Consider the following 26822-nt stretch of genomic DNA (forward strand, 5'->3'; position numbering starts at 1 on the left):
ATCAGAAAATTGTTATTGCTGGTGATCATGAAATCAATTTACGTCCTTGCCAAAAGATGATGCTGATACGTTTTACATTTTTATAAGTTTGGCTCATATGTTATATGAACAATCAATGGATTCTTTGTTTGGGTTTTAAACCAATCACGTGACACATATTAATCAGGAAGTATATGAGGACAATCAAACAAAATGTCAGACTTTAATGCATTGGAAGTAACATAATGTGAAAGGAAAATAACTTTACAGATACAATGGAGAAAATGTTATCACTATTTTTGATACTTTTCATTCGTGTTTTAACGATTAACTGTGAGTATCAATTGATAGTTGTTTTTTTTAACTTAAAATTCAAATAAAATATATAAATGGTGGTTTAAATATTACAAAATTCAGGTACACTTCTATTTTAGGGTAAAGACATATCATAAAAATGTTCTTTGTGAATCTATTTTGTATTAGAAATAGGTAGATTTTGTTGACATTTGTTTCTAGGTCGAATATATTAATTTTATAATACACTGCTAATTAATACAACTTAAAGATAAACTAATTTCTCCGTCAAGAAATATACAAGTATAACGTGACTAATAATACATTTATGTAACACTTATTGAAATTCATATTCATGATTATAGTTCGGAAGTAAAAATGGTTTTTATTATAATTTTTTGGTTGTTCTTTATGAAGTATTTTAATTATCAAATTGTAATAAATCACTAAACATTTCATCTATTAATATGACAGAAACATTTAAACAATTCGTGGAAAAATGATTGTTAAAATTTATATATTATTTAGGAGAGTCATTAACCCTCAAAATTAGATAATGATAATTTATAATGGAATACTATGCGACTGTCGTACAAGTGAGGGGTTTAGAGCTCCAAACCAGGGTTTATCCATCATTTTCTACATTTGAAAATGCCTGTACCACGTCAGGAACATGATAATTGTCTTTTCGTTTGATGTAATTCATCATTTGATTTTGCTAATTGATAGGGATTTTCCGTTTTTAATTTTCCTCAGAGTTCATTATTTTTGGTGATTTTACTTTTTAATTAACTACAAATTTAGTGATAATCTGTTTAATCCTCAACCATATGTATTATTATTAATGAAAGTGAGTTGAAATGAAAAGAAAAATTTGTTGATAACGTGATATATATGTTGATTAATGTAATTACTGGTTTATTTCAAGGTGACCCATGCCTTACATATAAAGTTTTGGATACACAAAATGAAGACGCTAGGTCCGTAGCAAATGCAGCCTTACCGTCCGCCATATGCGACAATACATTAGAAGCTGGCTGGTACCGTGTCACTAGCTATGCGGGAGAAAGAATGCCAACAGAATGCGTTTATGGCGGAATGAGGTGTGGAACATCTATGTCAATATGGATGAATGGTAATTTATTCCTTCTTTATATGCTTGAGATATAAAGTGAATCTATAATTGTTGTTAAAAGAGACGACAATAATTTTTTAAGACTTAACACAACGTGTAGTTTGAACTCAAGAATAAGATATAGAAAATTATCTCAACCATTATATGTCTCCTTTCTTTGGGTTAAAACGTAGCCTGGTAACTTTGAATTTTTATCAAAATAGATAAATATAAAAAAAATATGAGGTATAATTGCCAATGAGACAACTCTCTACAGGAGCCCAAAATGACACAGACATTAACAACTTTAGTTTGCCGTTTGGCCTTTAACATGTAGCAAAGCCCATACGTCATAGTCTGTTATACAGGCTAGCGATTAAAGGTAGAATGTAAGCCATTTATATATTCTAGTTCATTTTATGTCTCGTGTCCAGTTTTCGTGCAAAAATGAGAGCATTTATAGCTAACTTTTGTAATTGTTATGATATATGCATTCACGTATGTCCTAACATAATCAGATGTTAATTTGACATCGAGATATTTTAATGTAATATATACATTTTTCATTAGTTTCGTTTTAGAATGAATGATGTGTCAGTTGATATATATTTCGTAACAATCTATGAAATACTTGTCATTGTATTGTATAAACTCTCTTGTATGTAAAAGTAAAAAAATAAACAGATATAAAATCAAAATGGGATCATTCTACTGATATATTAATGATTAAATATATTAAACAATCTGTCAGTCATTATGACACGGATTGAAAAATTAAGGGATAATATAGACAAACGCATATGCAATATGAATATCTGTCATTGTTGCAAAGTAAAGATATAAATTTGACAGAATGGTTCAAAAGTCGAAAGTATGACTTGACTAAAATTATATATTTTTTCTGCTGAGTATTGAATTGAATCCACACATGGTCGATATTTTTTTGTATATTATATATATCTGTGTGTGTCTGTCTGTTTGTCTGTCTTTCTTGCTTTTTATCGTTTTTAGCTCACCTGTCCCGAAGGGACAAGTGAGCTTATGCCATCACTTGGCGTCCGTCGTCGTCCGTCGTCTGTTGTCTGTCGTCCGTCGTCTGTCGTCTGTCGTCCGTCGTCTGTCGTCGTCCGTCGTCGTCTGTCGTCGTAAACTATTTCAAGAATCTTCTCCTCTGAAACTACTGGGCCAAATACTTTCAAACTTTAACTGAATGTTCCTTAGGGTATCTAATTTATAAATTTTATCCGAAGTTTTGATCTATCAACAAACATGGTCGCCATTGCTATTAGAACAAATCTGACATGGGTTGATTGTTTATCAGGTCAAGATCTATCTGCCCTGAAATTTTCAGATGAATCAGACAACCCGTTGTTGGGTTGCTGCCCCTGAATTGGTAATTTTAAGCAAATTTTGCTGTTTTTGGTTATTATCTTGAATATTATTATAGATAGAGATAAACTGTAAACAGGAATAATGTTCAGCAAAGTAAGATTTACAAATAAGTTAACATGACGGAAATGGTCAGTTGACCCCTTTAGGGGTTATTGCCCTTTATAGTAAATTTTTAACCATTTTTCATAAATCTTAGTAATCTTTTACAAAAATCTTCTCCTCTGAAACTACTGGGCAAAATACTTCCAAACTTTAACTGAATGTTCCTTATGGTATCTAGTTTGTAAATTGTATCCAAAGTTATGATCTATCAACAAACATGGTCGCCATTGCTAAAAATAGAACATAGGGGTCAAATGCTGTTTTTGGCTTATAACTAAAAAACCAAAGCATTTAGAGCAAATCTGACACTGGGTAATATTGTTTATCAGGTCAAGATCTATCTGCCCTGAAATTTTCAGATGAATCAGACAACCTGTTGTTGGGTTGCTGCCCCTGAATTGATAATTTTAAGGAAATTTTGCTGTTTTTGTTTATTATCTTGAATATAATTATAGATAGAAATAAACTGTAAACAGCAGTAATGTTCAGCAAAGTAAGATCTTCAATTAAGTCAATTAGACCAAAATTGTCAATTTGACCAAAATTTTACCCCTTAATGAGTTATTGCCCATTAAATACTTTTTTCACAATTTGTTCATCATGTTGACTTACTTTAAAAAAATCTTCTCCTTTGAATCTGCTGTATCAATTTCAGCTAAACTTAGGCTAAATGAGTTTCAGAGTATCTAGTATAAATTTTATATTTTATTTCCTTGTATGTCAAGAAACATAGCTACTATGGATAAATTAGAACATAGGAGAAAATGATTTTTTTTTTGGCTTTTGAAGAAAATAGGACGATCCAAAAAACATTTAAATAAATTGATAAGCCAAAATAATCATTGATGAGAGATTTAACCAAAAGAATTAAGGTGAGCGATTCAGGCTCTTGAGAGCCTCTTGTTTTTATCATTTTCATTTTTTTTCTTCTAAAATTTAGGTATTTCAGTCTTTTGTAAACATTGCACTATATTATATAGACGCCTGTTCTTATATTTCACTCACGTTTTTTTTTCTCACTAGGAACATACCCAGACACTGGAGATGTGAAGACAGTTCAAGCATGCGCAGCACATTACGATGGAGATTGTTGTAAACACTCTTATGACATAGAGGTCAAGAACTGCACAGATTACCTTGTGTACAATTTACTTCCAGTATCATCATGCTATCAGGCGTATTGCTTTGGTACGTTATCACCATTTGTTTTATTTAAAGTATGATGTGAGAACAAAAAGAATATTTATAAGATACAAAAAAAAGCTTTTGGTATAATAAACTGTGCAAAAATAAAAATAAAAAACGAAAAGTCCAGAATCAAATGTAAAATCTGAAGCTCAAACACATAAAACAAATAGACAACAAATATCATATTCTGACTTGGAACAGGCATTTTTGAATGCAGAATTGTAGATTTAACCTGTTGTTTTAGCTAAAAAGATACAATTTAACATTTTCTATTCTGACTAATTGAATAGCAGCATTTTAAGATATCTTTATTTTAATCATAAATAGATCGAAGATACATTTGGTATCTTCATATGGAATTGTTTATAAAATCTTGTCTTTATAGGTTCCGAATTGGCATGCCCTGCAGGTGAAACATCAGACAACAACGGGTTTACCCCTGGATGTAGATGTAAGTTTTAAATAATTTATTTTATGTTTTATTTCCCAAAATTTAAGAATATCTGCATTTTTCAAGTTATTCTGCTTGATTATAAATTTGTCCCTTGCCCCCGTTATATCATAAAAAAATCAAATTGACGAGAAGAAGACCACAATAGAAACCCATAGTTTTATAATTTTTGTATACATACTTGCATTAATAATATGATATTATTCTTTCGTTCGAACCATTGTTTATCTACGGTCAATTTTGACAAACGCATTACTGGTAAATATAAGATAAACCTGTTAAATTTAATTTAATTTGATTTCATGCAATCTACATAAGAATGAACGGAATGACAACCCAAACATCCATTATAATTTTTATATTCAAAACTTTTTTTAGATTTTTTTTATGTCATATTCTAATGCTAGTAACTTGAATGCTATTCAATAATGTTTTTGCAGCAAATTTAGATAAATATTACGAAATATAGTAAATTAAAAAAAAAATTCTAGCCAGAGTAACATATATTTAACTGAATCTTGTTGTGTACAAGTTATAACAGAGCGTTTTGATAACCGGTGGTTATACGTGGAGTAAGTACGGTGATTCTATGTTAGCTAATGTGTTAGTATTCAATAGAAACCGGACTTTTGTTTTGCTCATTCGAATCTGCAGAACTGTCAATTTATAATGAATACTTTTTTAGATGAAGAATGCCTCGAGGAAAATCATCAAACTTTAGATCATTGGGAACGATCAGTTAACAATGCAGACATAGGAAATCTATGTGATAATACCCTTACACCAGGATGGTACCGTCCAATAAGTGCCGTAGGAAATACTATGCCAACAGAATGTCCAGTAGGTGGATACAAATGCGGAACCAGTTCTCCAATATGGATGGATGGTAGGAACTAATTTCATTCAATTAAATTAATAGTATCGTTGAACATATACACACGCATTATTTATTTCAATGCAATACATGTCAACAGATAAAATGGTCATGAATAATCATGTGAAACATATAGTTCTCTTTCTGAGAAGGAAATAATATTCAAAAATGTTAAAAGGTCTTTAAAAGATAAAACAATTTGCTCTCCAATTAATAATAGTTATTATAGCTGTTGATAAAATTACTGAAGGAACGCCTCAAAATGGTAGTGTTTTGAATGCTTTTTAAATGCTATAAAAGAGGGACGAAAGATACCAAAGGGACAGTCAAACTCGTAAATCTAAAACAAACTGACAACGCCATGGCTAAAAATGAAAAAGACAAACAGAAAAACAATAGTACACATGACACAACATAGAAAACTAAAGAATAAACAACACGAACCCCAACAAAAACTAGGGGTGATCTCAGGTGCTCCGGAAGGGTAAGCAGATCCTGCTCCACATGCGGCACTCGTCGTGTTGCTTATGTGATTACAAATCCGGTAAAAAGTCTAATTCGGTAGGTCAAATTCATTAAAGGGAAGGGGATTGTAGTTACGACGTAAGGAACATATCCGATATCATTTGTGAAACGGTTATTCCATAACGGTCAACCAACTCGTGATAACCGCAGTGTTCTTGTTTTTTTTTGCTTTGACAATAAGTATTTTTGAAGTGAATTAACTATAAAATAATTTGTGAGCTCATGTGTATCCATGCAGTATAACAAAAAAAACCATAAAGAATCGAGTGTATTTGAATTCATAAATTTGAAACACTAATAAAAAATTGAAACATACCGTTGCTGAAAAAATAAGTATGCTTTACGTAGCCATCTTTTTCTTTACTACAACCGGTTTATAATAATATGTTTGCAGGATCCTACCCGTCTTCCGGCGAAATTGCAAATGTAACGGCGTGTGTTGGAAATTATAACGGAGGATGTTGTACTAGTTCTTATGACATCCAGGTTAAGAACTGTGACGAGTTTTACATATACAACTTGAAACCTACAAGTGGATGCTACCAAGCATATTGCTTCGGTGAGAAAACTAATTTTAGTAATTTCAATCTGAACACTGTTAAGCGATTTTCTAGCACAGACCATCAACAATAGAATTTATGAAAAGCAACACTTTGAATCTATTTAAGAGGCGACTGTTGTTTAATAACGATGGTATCGGTAGTTCATTTGAAATATACCATATCCGTTATTGCAATGTATTACTCCTCAGGTGACAACGAGTGTATTGAACAGAGAAAACAGGATCTGATATGCATCAACCCAATATAACAGGTCAAGGGAAAATTTGACATAATTAATACATTTTCATGCATAATTAAAATTGGGAAAACACGGGGTATATCAGACACGGGTACTGATACATTGAGACCATTTGAACAGGAATTAATCGATACATTGCTAATGCTAGATAAATGACATCCTTTTGTCGAAGAATGGACGAACAAAACAGTTTAATTCAAGAAATTCTTTGAACTACCAGCCACATTTCAAAAACACAATTATCCTGACATGTATAATTATTTTACTCTGATACTTGTTTTGAATAACTTATATTATGCTATTAATTATTTTCCTAGGTACCGAGGTAAAATGTCCAGTTGGGGAAACATCTGACAATGAAGGGTTTACACCAGGATGTGAATGTACGTATAACGATTTCATGTGGTTCAATAAGTTCAATTCAGCTTTCTTTCATAAAAATAACGAACAATGTAGATACATGTACGTAAAAATTTTGTACATTCTAAATACTTTGAAAAAATAATAATCAAAAGTAGCAAGCTTATAAATGTGCACGGCAAACGTGCCCCATCTACATAAACGTTATAAGATGCGCTTTATAAAAAAAGTAAAAGTACTATTAACATTCGAAGTTAATTTTTATTTAAGATTCCAAATTATGAATGGCTTCGCTCAAGTCAGCTTAAGTAATCAGAGTCTGCAAAAGTGATTAAAAGTGTAAACCGCACCAATACTTTGACAACCTTTTAACAAGGAAACATATATACATATTATTATGCGCAATTAGAAAAGTTCAATTAAAAAAGTCATATTATCGTTTTAGTCGACCCATGTCATAGCAGTAACTACGGTATCCTCGAAGGGGAAATGAAACGGTCATCGAACTATACACTACAGACGACTGACGTGGCGATAGAGGACAGTCGATTAACAACAGGATGGTACAAGATCGACAGTGTAACCGGAAATGACATAGTCAATGAAACCGTTGGTATGATGCAGTGTGGAACCTTATATCCGCTTTGGATGGAAGGTGAATATTTTTCTTTCAATACTTGTATATGCGGACTGTAGCATATATTTGTATTATTTTTGTTTGTTTTGTAGGTATACAAATAACGTAATTATATATGTTTCGAAGAGATACTTATAACACATCTTTGATATAGTTATCAAAGGTACCAGGATTATAATTGAGTACGCCAGACGCGCGTTTCGTCTACATAAGACTTATTAGAGATGCTCATATCAAAAAATTTATAAAACCAAACAATTACATAGTTGATATTATATTCATGTGAGGTAATGAACATTCTAAAATATGTCTAATAAACTGTTATTTGGTAACTAAACAGATTTACCATATTTAAGCTCATCAACATATTGCTCTTATGTTTTAGGAAGCCTACCTGATGTTTCTGACAAAACCGTTGACAGAAAAGTATGTCAATCAGGATTATATACCACATGTGACAAGGAGTATGATATCAAAGTTAGAAATTGTGGTAACTACAGGACCTACTATTTGACGCAGTTGAATGTTGATAAATCGGCCTACTGCTTTGGTAAGATTTGTTTTTGTATGCCGTAATGCATGTAATGTACTGACTTTAAACAAATGAATTAATTTTTAATATCTTATTCAAAAGGAAACAATCGTAACGTTAACTTACGAAATGGTCAGGTTAATAACACTTAGTCTAGTCATTTCATTTCTAACACACTAACGAGTACATACCCAAGGATTTTAAACAATTGTTAATTTCTTATTCTTGTTTAAAACATTCAGCAAATCATAGCTTTATTGATTAAATTAGTTTTTTTTATGTATTTCTTTTGATTTTGTGAGAGGTTGAGAGATTCAACTTGCTTACTTATTGTTCGATTAGTAATCTAAGATGATCTTGATCAATCATTAAAAGGTGTAATAACATTATTGTGTTATTCGTTTGATATTTAAGGTACATTCCCTGTTCCTGACCCTACAACCACCACAGCCACCACCACCATTTCCAGAAAACCGCCACCAGGAGGCAACAATTCACATAAAGGTATCGACGATGTGTTATTAGTATTTGATACATCTTTGAGTCATTTAAAGAATCTTTTTCGTTTTAAGTCATGACATTTGTCAGTTTATGTTCGATTTATGAGTTTGACTGTTGCTCTGGTATCTATCGCCTTTTTTCTATTGTCATGTTAAATAATAAACAAGAATGTGTCCCAAGTAAACAGATGCCCCATCCGCGTGTTAAATGGACCGTGAAAATGGGATGAAATCTCTAATAAGCATTTGAATTAGACAGATCATGTTTACTAAGTGTTTAGTTGATTGAACTTTAACTTCATCAAAAACTATCTCTACCGAAAACTTTAACCCGAAGCGGGACAGACGGACGAACGGACAAACGAACGGACGCACAGATCAGAAAACATAAAACCCATAAATGGAGCATTAAAAAAAGTTGAATTTGCTCATCGAACATGTAGAAATAGAACATGTAGAATGTAAAATAAATAATTTAATGAACCATGGTCAAACCCTGTTTCATTAATTTAAATTAGTTGATGTAAAAGTAATTTAATCATATAGTTGTCAAATCGTCGGCAACTCTAGTCATTATTCTGATAAAGACATACATTAACAGTGCAAAAGTCGCATATCAACGGCTCAAAGACGGCAGTTAAATTATTGCAACGGTCAACAGGGATGTCCTTTAAGGCTAATATGTCTCCGATTGACAATCACTATACTGTATTCAACATGTGTGTGAATAAAATATACCACGTGAACTACACGAAAACAATTATCTGATAGCCAACCTGTTACATCGCAGCATGAAAAATGTTTCAGTGCAACAACTGTGGGTTTGATAATCTATTCATAAATATCATTTTCTTTATATTTCACTAGAAGCCCGATTTCAGTCTGAAACGGCCATTTTGGTCTGATCACATCTTGATTGACTGGATTTACCGCTAGAGAAATTCGTCCAGATATTTCAGATCGTTTAGTCGCTGTTCAGATCGATAGCCTCATCAGGTAAATCAGTTCGTTAAGGCGTATCAAGACGGAAAAGACTGAATCATCTAGCGGGTTGTTTAGACCCGTTAAGACCGTGTCAGACCAAAACAGACCATGGATACAAAGTTACGTCAAGATGTTGTCAGACCGTGTCCAGTCGTGTTCAGATTTTAATCATTTGGACACAAAACGAGTGAAACTTTCCCATTGTTTATCAGGGGTTGCTCCCCTTTTAAAAATAAAATAAAAGTTAGAAAGAAGACGGTTTATGTTAACTGAAAGTCTACCACGTCCCTTTAATCATGTTAATTAAATAAAAAAAATATTCAATTTGAATTCTTACTACATCCTATTTAACATGTTTTGTATATATTTAAAAAAATAGCTCAAAGTCATACTGCTGAACAAACCGCCGCGAAATGACTAAAAAAAGTTCAACAGATTGCCGAAATAACATTTATTTATTGAATGTAAGCACCTGAACCTTTATATTAAAGGTTTACAAGTGATTATAATACATGTTTTTGCAATTACAGACTGTCGTGGGTGGTGAAAAATTTGTCATGTTGACGCAATAGATCATTTTTACACCCGTATTAAATAATTACGGATGTCGGCCGTGAACACACAGGCACTTGTCTCAGAAAATAAATTTCCTATATACCTTATTATAATAAGGTATATAGAATTTTTTTTTTCTGAGACAAGTGCCAAAAAATTTCCTATATACCTTATTATAATAAGGTATATAGGATTTTTTTTTTCTGAGACAAGTGCCTGTGCGTGAACACTTGAAAACGCGTGATCTTAATAATTATGTTTAATTAAATTTAAGATGTAACATTTTTTAATATTGTAAATGAATGCATTCATTTAACTTTTAATGTTGGCTATATAAATTGCATTTGAGTGAGGCAGGGAAAAAAATATATATATAACTAGAATCTATGTCTTTTCTCGTTTTCCGTTTACTGTCATGCCATTGTCCGTTCATTTTTGCCAGACTCATGCGTTTGACTTTCCATCTTTATTTTTCACTTAGTCTATAATTCGAGAGCCTTTTATAAAAAAAATATTACACACCAGAAGACTTTGTTAAAGGATAAAGTTTGAATATTATAGCAGAAAAAGGCCAGTGTACCTGAAGTACATTTGAAGACCAGGTTATATATATTACATGAATACAGCATAATAAAGCTGGTTTAATTTGAATTACTATCCATAAGGGACATTTTCTGACGATAATTAATCAAATCTGACAAGTTTGATTAAAAACGGAAAATAAGCCCGTAAACGATTTAACGTTACCGTACCCTCTTTACTTGTCGCATGTCGGCATCTTCAAATGGCAAATTTATTTTACACAAATTCGTTGACATGCCATGATGGTAGATGGACACTACAGCACAATATAAGCTGAGCTGGAAATTACAATTGGTGAGTAGAAATGAATAATATTTTAAAACATGCCTATCAGACATGAGAATAATCATTGATCCGGCCAAGAGTTTGAAGGAAAGATGTTTACATTTGTTACATTTGTGCATACAGGTATGAATTGACTTTCTAATACACCACATTCTTGTACAGTAACTTGTTCAAAGGCAAAGTAAGAATTTGGGCTTGTAAAAAAAATTATTCCTGTGATTGGACCCCCCCCCTTTTTTTGGAAGATCAATGCATGATTTGAAAAAGGTACATATAAACTATGGTTTAAATCCTCCCTTTTAAAAAGGGCTGGATACACACCTGTTTATTGCCTAAACCATTGTGTGTATTCACAATGGTTTGGTTGGGGGGGGGGGGAGGGGGCCTATTACCAGACCTAACCCCCTGATGGAGTAACCCTAGTCCAAATAATTATGACGTCTGGCAAGGCTTTTTTTTTTTTCTGAGACGCCTTCCTAGGACGTTGTAGGAAGGCGTCCCAGAAAAAAATTTAAATAGCCTTGCCAAACGTCATAATTATTTGGACTAGAGTAACCCTACATATTCATATTTATTGTATGTTTAATAATGTATTGATAACTGTCACGTCCTAAAATTTGCATGAAATATCTGTCACTGGATTTTTTATAACTCATAACCAACCAATCTTCACATGTATGTTACAATGATGATGCACCTATTTATATAGCCACTGGTGGGTGATGTACAATAATTATAATTTATCACATATTTGTTATGAATACCTTCAAGGCTTGGGTTTGCATATGCAATAACCTCTAAATTGCCGGGGGCAAAAAAAAGAGTATATTGATATTGTGCCCTGATTCCAAATGATGTGACAGCATTGCGTCCTTAACGACAATTTTTTACACTTTTGTGATAAGAAATTTAAGATAATTTTGCAGGCATGTTTCATTAAATTGCAGGCGCGGATCCAGAGGGGGGTTCCAGGGGTTGGAACCCTTTCTCTTTTTGAGGATCAATGCATTTGAATTGGGACATGTAATTGGAACCCCCCTTTGTCCTGGTTTTCAAAATGGCTGGACTCTCCCCTGAATTGTTATCAATGATTTGTTTTGCTCTAAATTTTGTAAAACTTAAATATAACATGTTATAATCTATGCATACCATTGCTTTGTCATGTATGTAGTAATATTCTACAAATTCTATTTTGAAATAAAAAAGTATTATTAAAAGAATTTGTTGAATTATTATTACTACAAATATCACGTGACAAATCAAATACATGTAGTTACTGTAAATTCAGAAATTATTGCTTGCAAATTATTGCGAATTTTTCATTTTAGACTTAATGACTTAAATGCGATTTTAATTTTTACGATTTTGTGAAAAATCCTGTTTAATTCATATAAAATATCACAAAATGTGCGTTTAAGTTATTGCGTTTACAACTCAGTCGCATTTTTCGCAATAATAAAAACCTCACATTAATTTCTGAATTAACAGTAGTATATAAAATAGTATTAATGCTATTGACTTATTTAATTTTATACATGTTATAGAAGTCGCATGTAATACAAGTTATAAATACTTAATTCTTAATGTAAATTTTTTTTGTAGATAAGATATCACATTGGTTTGAGCATGATTCCCAGCAAGATTATGAAGGGGCATATATATCATATATACATAGGAAGTATATAGTGTCACTAAATTACTCTCATACGGTACCTCACCTCTGTAGCTGTAAATTGCGAAACGGTGGATTCATTCATAATTTTGAGTTACTTATTGCAATTGGAAATAACGTTGATAAAGCTAACAGCATTATGCCATGATGTTGATGGGATGTTCTGATTGGACAAAAAGGAAATTGTGAATTGAACAAATAGCAAACTTGAAATTCATAGGAAAAAAAGTAGGAAATTGGAATAATGAAAATTCATAGTTTCAGTGATTATCTTACAATCATCATGATCATTGTCAATACTACAAGTGCATCATCATGATCATATATATTTGAATTCACCTTGGATAATTATACATTTAAAATAAGAATTTGGATATAATAAGAATTTCTGTGCTGGCGTTGCTACTGTTGGCTTCATGTACCACCAGCTGGGAGTGTTAAACCTTTTTGACCTTTCGTGAGGGTCTGTCACGGTCCGTCACAATTGGTTAGTGTCATATATGCATGATTATGGAAGTTTCACCAACCTAGACAAGCTTTACAGCCCTGGCACGGTTGTTGGTTGCACTTAGAGTCAAATGACAGCTTGCTGTATACATTTGTAGTTCAAATAGTCTGAATGAATCTACATGTATGGTGACAATCTTCTAAATTACTGTTCATTCTGAAACTGGCATTTTATACTAGTACATGTAGTAGTCGAACATATTAAACAATACATGTACTTCAAAGTATCAATTTATTTTGTCTCGCCTTACATGAAAGTCATGAAAGTTGGTTGTATATATGCAAGAAATATGTATTACAGTCTTGGGGTGATGATGTAAGCTATTTTTAATAGAGCTTTAAATTTATAAAAGCTAAAAGAGCTGGTTCAGGGAATGAGTGTAAAATATACTGTTACATTTTATTACATGTAATTGGATACATTTTATTGTATATGAGTACCTTGCAAGGTCTACTTGTCTATCAGGTTAGGTTGACCTGACCTTAATTTTATTTCATGGATAATCTAAGTGATTTTGGTTATTTCAGTTTAATACAATGTTAACATGGTTAGGTTTGTTTCTCAGATACTTCGTAATGAAATTAGAGACTGGAAATGGGGAATGTGCCAATAAGACAACAACCTGACTACAGAGCAGACAACAGCAGAAGGTCATCAATGTTTGAATTGTTTCTCAGAAGCTGTAAGCTACATTGAACATGTTGGAAACAAACATAATTTTTGTTTTGCCTAAGGAGATATGGTATCAGGGGTGAATCCAACCATTTAAAAAATTGGGGATTCCCAACCCAAGACAAAAGGGGGGGTTCCAACTATATGTCCCCATTCCATGATCGTCCAAAAAAGGGGGGTTCCAACCCCCTGAACCCTCCCCCTGGATCCACCACTGGGTATGAATTTTGATGAGACGACTTGCATTACTTAAACTATAAACCATGTAGACCAAGTGATTTTCTTTTTAGTCACTATATAATAGGTCACTGCACACCCTTCAGCAAAGACCAAAAACTTAAACTTCATGATGAGCACTCTATAAATGGCTCTGCTTGGAAAGAGCTAGGCTTCTAACAGAGTTAATGTAAAAAATTCAGACGAGAACCCAACAGTGATGACAACTTGATTTATACTAGTATACATGAGCTACAAACAAACAAATATGTGATAAACAGCAATCAACAAAAACACTACAGACAAAAAAATAAGGGGAGACTATTTAAATATAAAAAAAGAAGATGTGGTATGATTGCCAATGAGACAACTCTCCACAAAAGACCAAAATGACACAAACATTAACAATTATAGGTCACCGTACAGCTTTCAACAATGAGCAAAGCCCATACCGCCTAGTCAGCTATAAAAGGCCCCGATAACTATAAGAAAAAGTAAAACGATTCAAACGAGAAAACTGACGGCCTTATTTATGAAAATAAATGAACAAAAACAAATATGTAACCAAGGATTTGTATAGTGTCTCACTATACACAGTGATATTGTTGGCTTTTTTCAAAACTACCTCTACCCTTTTTTATTGGGAAAATATGCGTCATTTTCATCAAATTGGGGAAATTTAAAATAAACCAAAAATTTGACTGAAACTTCAATTTACAGACCCCCTTTCAAGAGTCTACCCTTGCTTTGAAATAAGACCGCTTTTGGTCAGTGATTATTCATAAACAGACCATCAAATCTGCACATATAGTCATTTCAGGCATGCAAAATGTTTAAAGAGTGTTTTTCAGTTTGGATTTAATATGCACAATTACTACTAAGACTGCACTGTTTGGGAAAAAAGTGGTCTTTTTGGGAATAATTTAAGCCATTTTTTTTTTAAATTGGGCTTTTTCCCCAGGGGAAAAAGCCTTTATTCTCCACTAATTTAAGGCAAACAATATCACTGATACAAATCCTTGATGTAACACAAAAACAAACGACAACCACTTAATAACAGGCTCCTGACTTGGGTTTATTTACTTTAATGTAAAGTAAATAAAATTAACTAATGTCTTGTACAAGTATTACCCTGACGTTCCGTGAAAATTGTTTTCAAAAATCTAATTTGTCCATAATTCTTTTATGTAATAAACTTATTTAAATAAATTCAGACCTTCACCTGTCTGATCACCAGCATGGCTAAAGGTATTACTCCCAGATGTATTGGCAGGTGACACCTCCAGGTATTCAAGCGATTTCCTGTCGGACTTGCAAGTTCATGCATCATTTCACTTCTGTCAGTGTACACGACCGAAAACTTGAATCTTTCCATTTTAAACTTCCAGGTGCATAGGTAATCATTTGATAATATACATCTCTGTCCTGCGTGTCCGATAGTGATACACTAGTCATTACTGTTTATAAATAACATTTCTGGTGTAAAGAATATTATTCATAAAAATTTAAATAATTCCAAAAAAGAGATTTGATAAAATAAAAATTTGCTTACACATTTTTTCCAATGGTAAATTTGGGGAAATGTAAGTACTCGTTGTCAAAAGTAAAGGCCAGTTTGAAACATACAAGAAAAATTGATTTAACAAAAATATATATATACGCACTTAACGACCATTCTTTTATACGCCTTGATAGAAAGTTACGGAACTATAGATAGTTGCAAGATAAAATTATATACATTTTTACATTGAACATAAGAAAGAAATAAAATTAAGAATGGAAATGGGGAATGTATCGAAGAGGAAGCGGAAGGTCACCAACAGGTCTTCAATGCAATGTAACGAGAAATTCCCGCTCCTGGAGGTGTCCTTTAGCTGGCCCCTAAACAAATATATACAAGTTCAGTGATAATGAACACCATACTAATTTCCAAATTGTACACAAGAAACTAAAAATTTAATAATACAAGACTAACAAAGACCAGAGGCTTCTGACTTGGGACAGGCGCAAAAAATGCGGCGGGGTTAAACATGTTTATGAGATCTCAACCCTCCCCCTATACCTCTAGCCAATGTAGTAAAGTAAACGCATAACAATACGTACATTTAAAATTCATTCAATTCAAGAAAAGTCCGAGTCTGATGTCAGAAGATGTAACCAAAGAAAATAAGCAAAATGACAATTAAACATAAATAAACATGCAATTTGCCCCCTCCCTTTTTGGGAAAAAAAATTGGTTGCTTATATAGGGAATCACTGAACCGTGACTGGAGCGGTCCCTCTCTTAGGTCAGTCAGTGGGCCATCACTTACGAAAATTCCTGGATCCGCCACTGAGCATGTTATCATGGGATGTCCATGGACTATTGTATACCAAAAGAAGAAGAAGAGAACCAATTTGAATTAAAAACAGGTCGATATTTAACCTGCTCTGGTTCGTCGAAGTAATGGACAAAGTAAAATCACAGATTTCTATTTAAATAAAATTGTTCTCGAACAAAGGAAGGAATTCGTCATCACAATTGTTGGGTATAATGTATTATAATGTGAACATCGTTCTGAAGTACTGTATGCCAAATTTTCTGTTCCAACATGCACGTTATATATATGCTACTGGACGTCCCAAGAGAATTTTCTGTTCCGACATGCATGTTACCAAGAGATGTGAATATTTTCTTGGAAAAGTATTCAGTAACAAAGTTTCAAATTAATATCGGGATTTATTTTCTTTCTTGGTATATTCAGTAAAAGCAAAAAGAATAACTTGACTGCTTGTCCGCTAAATTGGGCTGTTCTTGCCAGATAAAAGACTTATAGTTATATAACTCGAAAAACTTTTAATTTGTATTTTTTTTTTTTATTTATTTTCATCACTAGATAGCTGAAATTTATTGGTAAACTTGCATTTCGGGCATATTCTTTGCTTCTTAGCTAAAATTAAAGAGTGTTATAAACTTTTTCAAATGTTGAATACGCAACCAACAATTGGAAGTTTTTAACGACCTTGACTGGCTATACAGCCCTTGCACGGTCGGCCCTGGCTTGCGCCTTTTTGGGCATTAAATAATTTAATATGTTTACCATGTGGTAATTTAAATAATTTAGAATGATGAGAAAGTTTAATAAAAACAAAAATTTAAAAATAAAAAATTTGGATAAATAAATGAATAAAAAAAGTAAAAAATTTAAGATTAAGTAAATAATAAAATAGTAAAAGAATATAATACGCAACCAAATCTCCAAGTATTATTTATGTTTCTGGTAAAGGCGTTTGATTGGGTATTAGTTTGAGGTAGGCGTGTTTTCGGAAACATTCCTCCAATCAGACCTATTTGACATACATGTGTGCGCTAATGCGTGTACACTGGCTATTGTAACGGCACGTGTGACTGTCTCATATCGAAATCTGTCGAGCGTGACCAATGTTTATTGTAGAATTTTTTGTCATGTGGTCAAATTATTTGACATACAAGTTTTAAATTTGCATTTTGAAAGATTATTTTCGGAAGTTGTCCCGTATATACTATTCTAAAGTGTTAGAGAAAAAAAAACAAGACTTTAAAGGAAAGATACATATCAACGGAGAATATAACCTGAGAAAACTATACTAGTCTACTAGCATAATAGTCAAAGATATAAAACATGTATTATATGGCTCTGATATTAAATTTAACGTGTTCTGGAAAATTTTGACAAAATATAATTGCACGAATTTTTAATCGATCGCTGACCTTTAATTCTAGAAGTGACTTGTGACTGTTATAAACATGCAGAGACAATTCTATGCATTATGGTTCAAGTTTACAATGAACACACTATAGTTATACATTTTCCTTTTAAATATCAAATAGACAATCACCTTTCGGATAGACTTGCTTTTTCTTTCTTTTCGTAAAAATTATCATTCGTCCATTTAGAGACATAAATTACAAGTTATATATGTCTCTGGTTTATTATATTTGATTACTTCAAAAATGCTTCAAAATACTATGAGCCTGTAATGGGGTCCCAACCAATCACAAAAAAAAAAAAGTGGCGAGTTCCAACTATATGTCCCCGTTCAAATGCATTGATCGTCTTATAAGTTTATGACTCAACGGTTTCCTCCAACAATATGGTTTGATAAATTTCTTTCGAAGTTCATTACTTTTCACATACTAAAATAAAATGATATTCATCTTCAATTACTTGTTTATCACACATAATACAAAATCTCGGATATGTCTCAATATTATAAAATCGACAAGTTTCTATATTCAAACAGTGAGCAGATATATGCGGTATTTACAAATGAATGGTTTTATAAATATAATTTACAGCATGATCTTAATAAAATTGTTGGGGTCAAATACATCTATGCAACATACATTTAGGCGAGTCAAAAAATAGTACATTTCACTATTAAAGCTACCGTTTAATCTATCTTTGAATTCAAATTAAAACAAATTCACTTTTTTTACACCCTGATGTAACCGTATTTTTAAAGTGTTGTCATCCGTATCAATAAATTGTTTAATAAAATTGAAGTGCATGAGTATTATTAACGTCTAGAATAAGTGTGAGATTTCTCTGTTGATGGGAATAAACAAAATTTAGCTGAATTTGTATTATTTAAATTAATGAAAAGGCAAGCTAGTGTGTGTTTGAAATGATATTGTTGAAATGGATTTATAGCATGAAAAATGTGTGTAACTGATTTTACGTTGACTTGGACTGCGAATTTGAAAATAATATATTTGTGAAATCACATTCTACAAGATGACATATTTTGTAAGTACGTTTAATATACTCTATAACCTTTCATTCTAATTATAGTATCTTTGAAATGCATTTTATAGCGGACTATGCGGTATGGGCTTTGCTCATTGTTGACGGCCGTACGGTGACATATAGTTGTTAATGTCTGTGTAATTTTGGTTTCTTTTGGACAGTTGTCTCATTCGCAATCATACCACATCTTCTCTTTTATATTTATTTCTCTAACTTTATGGAAATTTATCCCTTTCCGAACCCATTGTATAAAAAAATTTAATCAACGTGTGGTTGCTAGTGATCTCAAAAGATCATTGGATGATTTCAAAGGTCATGACCTTTTTAACTAACTGAATGAATAAAAATATGATAACAGGTGTTAATGAAATTGACAACTTTGTGCAATGTGAAAGGCACTCGAAGGGGATTTTTGGTTAACAAAAAAAAGAAAATGTCTTATTAATCATTAGAGAAACAGATTCTTACATAGTTACTCGTGGATTATCGGATTTATCCAATCTCGATAGTTAAATTATAAATTTTAAAGTCCTCGCCGATGCGGCTCGGACTTTAAAATTGATAATTTAACTATCTCGATTGGATAAATCCGATAATCCACTGGTATCAATGTAAGAATCTATATATAGCTATTACTTGCAACTGCCACATGTAAATGTTCTAGACTCGTGTCGCTGAAAGAGGTCTCCTTTCAAGTTTGAAAATAGGTGAAAAAAAGCCACACCCACTTTGATATATACATGCTCTCAGTCTGACTGTTGCATTTTGAACAAACGAGTGAAAGTCCAGCGCCATGTAGAACAAAATAGTTTCAACATTCATTTATCATTATCATGATCTTGACCTGCATGGATATATGCATTTAACTTGCAACTGTACGGTTAAACAAACCGGTTATTGATGGCTGCACAAAAATCTTTAACCTCAGACAAAACATGAAATTAACTGTTCAGGAAAAACGAGGTCCATCTAGTAGTAAAAGACGGAAATATGAAAATAAATATATGCAAAATTTTCCCCTGGATACTGTGTTTTGGACATAAAGAAGCCAATGTCCCAATTTTTCGAAATTCCATTATGTTTGACAACGATTTTGATGTAAAACAAAACTTTAACCACAGACTGAACCTAAATGCTGAATTAGTCGGCGTGAATGCTGACGACGGAACCTTTATTTTTTACCAATTAATTAAATGAAATTGCGCCATATTTACCTGTAAATATTTTTTTACCTATAGCAAAAGAAAAGCAAATAGTATGTTGTCAGAGCTACCTTAAAAAAATAATAAATCCAGAGCTCTTCAAAATTGAAGAAGAAAACTAAGAAAAGAAAGATTTAAAATATGTGCGTCAGTAAATGTATATAGAGAGAAGAAAACTTCACCGGCTCAACTTAAATTCCAGCCGAATTTCACTGAATAGTGGATGCTATTGGTGTTGTTACAAACAAAGATGATGACTTTGTATTGTGTAACGATCCAGAAAGCGGGATCATTTTATTAGGATGCAAAGCTAATTTAAAATTTAAAATTTCTGTGTACAATTTCAGAGGAAGTTTTGCTGGTATCTATAAAATTTGTCCAAAATATTTCAAACAACTTTATACTATACATGCATGGCTTCAAGATAGGACATTATATATGTGTCTATTCTCAACTACAAATACCAGCCTTTAGTTCAATGATGTACAGAGACATTTTAAGGTGTAACTGTGTATATTTATACAAGTGAACGTTTTAATTCAGCATACTTTTTGTTATTAAAATGACTTTAACTCCGCCAGTCGGTAAACTGCCGATCCCGAGCCCGGATAAAGAAGGAGGGAAGTCAATCATTTAGTTATTTTATATAAATAAAAAAAAATTGGCGCAATTAGATGATTATTTTATTGGCGCAAATGATACCTATAGTTTTGAAAATTAAGTGGCGCCAAAGAAGTATTGGCGCAATTAAGTTGTGGCGCAAATGAGTTACTTTTTGGCACAAATAGATATCGCCCGAAATAATAGCTTAAACCCTTTCAAACTATTCTATTAATCTCTCCATGCCATATGGCATAGGTTATGATTAGCCCTCGGGGAAAAACAGTCAAATGAATGGATAATTATTACAAGTACGTGTTTTCCCGACAAACAATGACAATTACCAAATTCGTTCAATACGTGTAAATGAATGCATTTTGTAAAAACATTAAATCTGTATTTATATAACTGTACAAATCACCCATGCAGAAACATATATACACATGGAAAAAAGTATTGCAACACCTTAATTTTTTAAAACATGAAAAATTAGTCTCTTATTTTGGATGGAATATGATAAAATATTTGTAAAATAATATTGAAACGTAGTTAATGATAACATTGGATTTAAATCGAACAAAAAATGTATGAAAAAAAAGGTTTTTTCGAACTAAAATTTTTATAACAAAATGAAGTGTTTTTTGTACAAAAAAATGCATTTTACAAGTTTTACTGTAGACGAACTTTACAATGTCAGACATTTCAAAATTAATCTTTAGAAGATTGTTCACATCATGGTTGGTCGTTATACGCCAAAGAATTAGTACTTTGAGCGCAGCTTCCATTCAATACGACGAAAGCAAGCGATCCATGGTAAAAAAGACATTTAAAGGGCACATATTTGTCTTTCGTCTGACAGCACGTATACACCGCAGTTATCGTGAATTAGATAAACATATAAAAAAAAAAAAATAACATTATCTTTTTAAGACAAAACAGAGAAAAGAACTGATAAGTGCGGGTATTCCATGCGCCTTGCCTCCTTTATGTTTCGATATTTTAGAAATTACTTATTCTTTTATCTATTATAACACGTGAAAACTACACCGGTGAGTTCCATATATGTCTTCAACTTACAGCTGGTCCTGAAAATGCATGAAATATTTGCCACTGGACTTTTAACAACCAACAATCAATCACACTACAACTTAAAGTATATATAGTAGTGAAATACAAAATGAATATTATAATGATACAATTAGCAAAATAAATAGAATACAAATACACACTACTTTATTTAACTGACATAATTTAAAGGAATACTCTGTAAACTATATAAGTAGAGAAGCGAAAAGTTTCTTTTGAATACTTAACAAACTTCCGAACAGTTCATGTTTTTTTGCTCAATTTAATATCTTGAAAACATAAGCATGTATATTAAAAACTGACGATCAGACATCACTAATACGTGTATACACAAATTCATTAATTCTTTATTAACGTTTAGCCCTACGGCACCTTTCTATTAAGAATGATGATGAGAGTAATTGTAATATATAATAGGCATGTACTTTCTTACGTTACGGATCATTGATTTTGTTACCTGTTGACCCGGTTGATTACTAGCACGTGCCATCGAACTCAACCATTTTAACTAAAATAGATTTTGTTTAAGTTAACGCCATATGTATACTAAGTACAGTATACCTATCATATGGATTAGAAAATGCATATTATACGGTGATACTTTAACACTGTCCCGACAGAGACTGAATGAATGCAGTATGAGGATCAGGGGCCGGTTTCACGAAGCTATCCTAAGACATGTCATAAGACATATCTTAGGACATGTCTTATGATTCTCTTATGACTATCCTATGACATATCTCAGACCTCGTCTCGAAGCTGTCTTAGGATGATCTTAGCTTAGACATCCTAAACCTGTCTCAAGTTCTTTAAATATTCAAATATAAATATGATTTACGGAAAAAAAATCATGTAAATGTAGTATGTCTTACCATAAATTATTCTAAACGTATTTCTCAATATAAATGACATAATTTGCAAAAAATATATAAAAAAAGTAAAAGTCATTTATTTATAAATTATCTTCAAACAATACATTAATATAAATATGAAATTTTTAATGAAAATTTAAGAAAACAAGAATATAAAATGATAATTTTTTTGGTACAAGTGAGTTGAATTCAATTTCGACTTTATTGGTTATAAAAGGTTAAGGGATAAAATCGTGCAATCTTGATATCAATTATACATCGAATTTACATTGTTGACAAATCATGATAATCCGTCAATCTAGAAAAATTACGTTAAAAGCAGGAACAGGAGAGTAGATCATTAGATGATAATAAGATATTTTTTTTCAAAATTAATATAAAAAATAAGTGTAATTTGTATAAATAAACGTATAACTATCCTAAGACCATCATAAGACACCTCTCGCGTTGTCCTAACTTTATGACCAACTTTAAGAGATGTCCTAATTTAGGACCACTTTGTGAAACCCACTTAGGACTAAGATATGTCGTAAGACCATCCTAAGACATGTCTTAGTCCTAAGACAGCTTCGTGAAACTGGACCCAGGTTTCGGGATCCGAGAAGTCTTTTTTCGAATTTCCGGATGTCGGGAATATTTTTTTCCAACTTAAATAGAGTAAATCTCCCTAAATTAATACACATGCAAACAAAAAGCAACAGCTTCAACGGTTAACTAGGACATATATCAACAGAAAACGAATTAAAGCAAATGTCATACATAAAACCAAAATATGCATGTGTTAATTTGCCTCCGGTGCATTTCTGTGGATCCTTAACTTTTTTAGGTTACGTTTAGGTTTTTCCGTTATTAATCTTCAAATACGAAAAACATTTTCACCGGTGTTCACAACATTTTAAGGTTTATGGCATACATTCTGGTGTGTATACAATTAACATACGTCTTTGCATTTAATTACCAATATACATTTATATAAACTAACATTTATTAAAAAAATAAACAACATATATAGACGAATAATTTATTAGTTCCTCGACAAAACAAGAAAAGAAATAAAGAATCAACAGAAGATTTAATTTTTCTTTGTAATTAATCAAAATAATACTTCAAACAAATCCTAATATAAAAAAAAACCATAGATACAAATTAATCTAAAATGCATTAACGAGTAGAAGGGGCGCAACTCGTGTTATCAAACCGGTATACTAAACGGATCTAAACAGGGTCTGAGCATGTTGAACGTAATTTTGTATCAATGGTCTGTTTTGGTCTGACACGGTCTTAACGGGTCTAAACAACCCGCTAGACGATTCAGTCTTTTCCGTCTTGATACGCCTTAACGAACTGATTTACCTGATGAGGCTATCGATCTGAACAGCGACTAAACGATCTGAAATATCTGGACGAATTTCTCTAGCGGTAAATCCAGTCAATCAAGATGTGATCAGACCAAAATGGCCGTTTCAGACTGAAATCGGGCTTCTAGTGTTTGTTGGGTTTTCATATACATGATTGTTAATGTTACGTCTTAACCATGTTAAAAGGCCAAATATATACTCTCGCAAAGGTTTAATCCGTTATCTCATGGCACTTATTGTAGCTTTAAGCATTTAAAAAAACTTAGGAATGCTTTGTTTTTTTCCTTTATGTACTGTACATAAATATTATGGTTTTTACTTTTACTCACGTTGATTTGGACAGAATACTGCATCTTTTAAATGATATTTTTAGAAGAAATCTCACTTGCTTTTATAGATGACGAGGACGACAAAGATGACAAGCCTTATATATGGGTCATTGTTGGTATGCTTGCAGTACTTTCCACAATATTGCTGGCTATACTTCTTGTAAAGTAAGTGTTAGCTAAGTATAGAAACAAGCCGTATCCTAAAACTTAGTTGTAAAAGAAAACAATTTCTAAACTGACGTTATTAAACAAACAGATTAAGTATGTAACTTAAATTTTCATCGATCTGTTTGCAAAATAATAGTTGTATTAAAATATTTGAGATATTTTGATGTTCTGATAGCTTGTGACGTTATTTGTTTTCATTCATTACTATACATGTGTTTAAAAAGTGTAATGCAATGAGCTAATAACTCTGTGTATAGATGTACAATCTTGACACTTTTTTTGAATGTTTAAATGAGCAATTACCGGAATTCCTCCCGATGTGATGTACATTTTTTTTTGTCACGGAAGACATTTTAACATAGAGGTTAATATGGAAAAATATCCTGTAACTGAAATTAATATGTATTGTTTTTTTCAGATTCTTCTTACAAAGAACCGTATCTAAGCGCGCGGTCAGCTTTGTCGATGTAAAGGGAAAACTTCCAACGTATGACGAGGCGATACTTCAAAACGAAAAAAATATTGGTTTGCAGATGGTTCAAACAGTAACTCCAAGCAACCCTGCGAATCAGTTCATAGGAAGTATGACATCAGTTCCACCAAACAGTACAAATTACGGACAAATGAAATCATATTAAATACTACAAGAGAAAGTCATTGAAATAACTAGACGAGAATTGCCTCAAGGACAACAAATAACATGTTATTCTCTGTAAAATGTTCTGAATCCAAAAGAAAATTTGTTTTGTGGATTGTATATTTCTGTTTCCCAACAGATCAATCGGATAACCTGTCTGTTGTAATAGTATCTGCATAATCGTTGATAAGTGAATACTGTTTTTTTTTATATATTTAGAAGTGTTTACAAATATTCATATTCATCAATTAAACATCCATGGTTTTCAAAGGACTCGTAAACGTGATCGTTGTATTTCAATTTACTAACAAGTACTTGTTTTACATTTTGTTGAACATTAATTTAGTTTTAATTATTGAGAACTTCTACTGTGTTTCTTTTTAATATATTAATGCATCGCTATGGTACACTGTCTTCGATACCGTCCGTATAGTTTTGTTATGTTTACATTTTCCTTTTATATACTGTTAAAATTATGTTTTTTTTTAATTACGTTTTTAATATCTATTTTGGTAGATTATGCATCTATGTATTGTTTTAAAATATCTAAAATTATCAAACCTGTCTTTGTTGGTGTATAAGAGATATGTATGATAACAAACAATGGTTGAGTTTATGTTTTACCAGTTGTTTATTCCTGACAAATATGGAAATGATGTACTTATTGTTTTTTAAGATTGTTGTTTTGCTGACTCAACATCAATTGTAATTAAAATATTCAATCACATATCATATTGCCTTGGTTTTGATACCTGAAAAGCTACCTATATATTGGACTTTTTATGAATAGTCAGTGTCATAAATAAGTTATCATTGGGGAAAAAGGTTTGATAAATCATAAAATGCATAAATACAAAAGGAACTTTGCAATCAATAGATAATGATATTGCCACTACACTAAATGTGTATTGGCATACAATTATTACGAATCATTCACAATGAAGTCTTATTTAACTGAATACAAATTTAGCTCCTGATTAACACCGTTTGAACTTTGGATAAATATATTATGAATTATTTTAAATGATTTAATAGAAGTAAGCTTCTGTTTTTCTGGGCAGCAGTGAAAGCGCGTCATTTTATTTTGCTAGTTATATAATGTTACTGAATTTTCATCTGAATTCAAAAAAGTATATCTACACTCAAATGTACCAAGGTTGAAACGCATCAAAAGGATATAATCAGTTTTAATATTTACTGAGATATTCTTTTCATTTATTGCTCATTATAAAAACGATCTACAGATACAATACTATATAATATAAGACAGATTTAAAATCATGACTTTGTTGTTTTAATAAACATTTGGTTAAATTGTGTTGTTTTATTTATTTATAAGAATGTTAAATCTAATCTTTATGCACATTAAACCACAACATCAAATAGACATCATCAACACAAATAGGGGATTATGCTTCTAAAGAAAGACCTTGATTTGATAATATATTTTGTTTTGTTTACTTTTGTTATTACTATTATTAGTGTTTCCACTAGCAATTATAGCACACCTGCATGTGTTTTATTTAATAACAAACCACTACAATCGGCACACAAAACAAATGATCTGGGGCGAAATAA

The 26822-nt window shown here is 31.8% G+C and overlaps 1 protein-coding gene and 1 long non-coding RNA gene across 2 annotated transcripts; both read left to right on the forward strand.

The window, feature by feature from the left end:
* The first annotated feature begins 18 nt into the window (after window positions 1-18).
* On the forward strand, window positions 19-26561 carry LOC134698086 (uncharacterized). The gene is made up of 12 exons (XM_063560378.1): window positions 19-312; window positions 1202-1408; window positions 3905-4069; window positions 4455-4520; window positions 5206-5406; window positions 6314-6478; window positions 7038-7103; window positions 7526-7735; window positions 8103-8267; window positions 8664-8753; window positions 24508-24604; window positions 25026-26561. Exons 1-12 carry the CDS (start codon window positions 255-257, stop codon window positions 25243-25245), a joined length of 1710 nt encoding a protein of 569 aa, XP_063416448.1. The 5' UTR covers window positions 19-254; the 3' UTR covers window positions 25246-26561.
* LOC134696541 (uncharacterized) lies at window positions 10963-13558 on the forward strand. Its single transcript, XR_010102966.1, has 2 exons — window positions 10963-11164; window positions 12758-13558. It is a non-coding gene; the product is annotated as an uncharacterized LOC134696541 (long non-coding RNA).
* Window positions 26562-26822: the final 261 nt, after the last annotated feature.

This window comes from Mytilus trossulus, chromosome 14 (assembly GCF_036588685.1).
Source record: "Mytilus trossulus isolate FHL-02 chromosome 14, PNRI_Mtr1.1.1.hap1, whole genome shotgun sequence".
Classification (NCBI taxonomy): domain Eukaryota; kingdom Metazoa; phylum Mollusca; class Bivalvia; order Mytilida; family Mytilidae; genus Mytilus; species Mytilus trossulus.

Coding starts and splice junctions, on each gene's coding strand:
- LOC134698086 (XM_063560378.1), top strand. CDS start 255: ATGGAGAAAATGTTATCACTATTTTTGATACTTTTCATTCGTGTTTTA. Junction 313..1,201: donor TCGTGTTTTAACGATTAACT/GTGAGTATCAAT, acceptor GTTTATTTCAAG/GTGACCCATGCCTTACATAT. Junction 7,736..8,102: donor ATATCCGCTTTGGATGGAAG/GTGAATATTTTT, acceptor CTTATGTTTTAG/GAAGCCTACCTGATGTTTCT.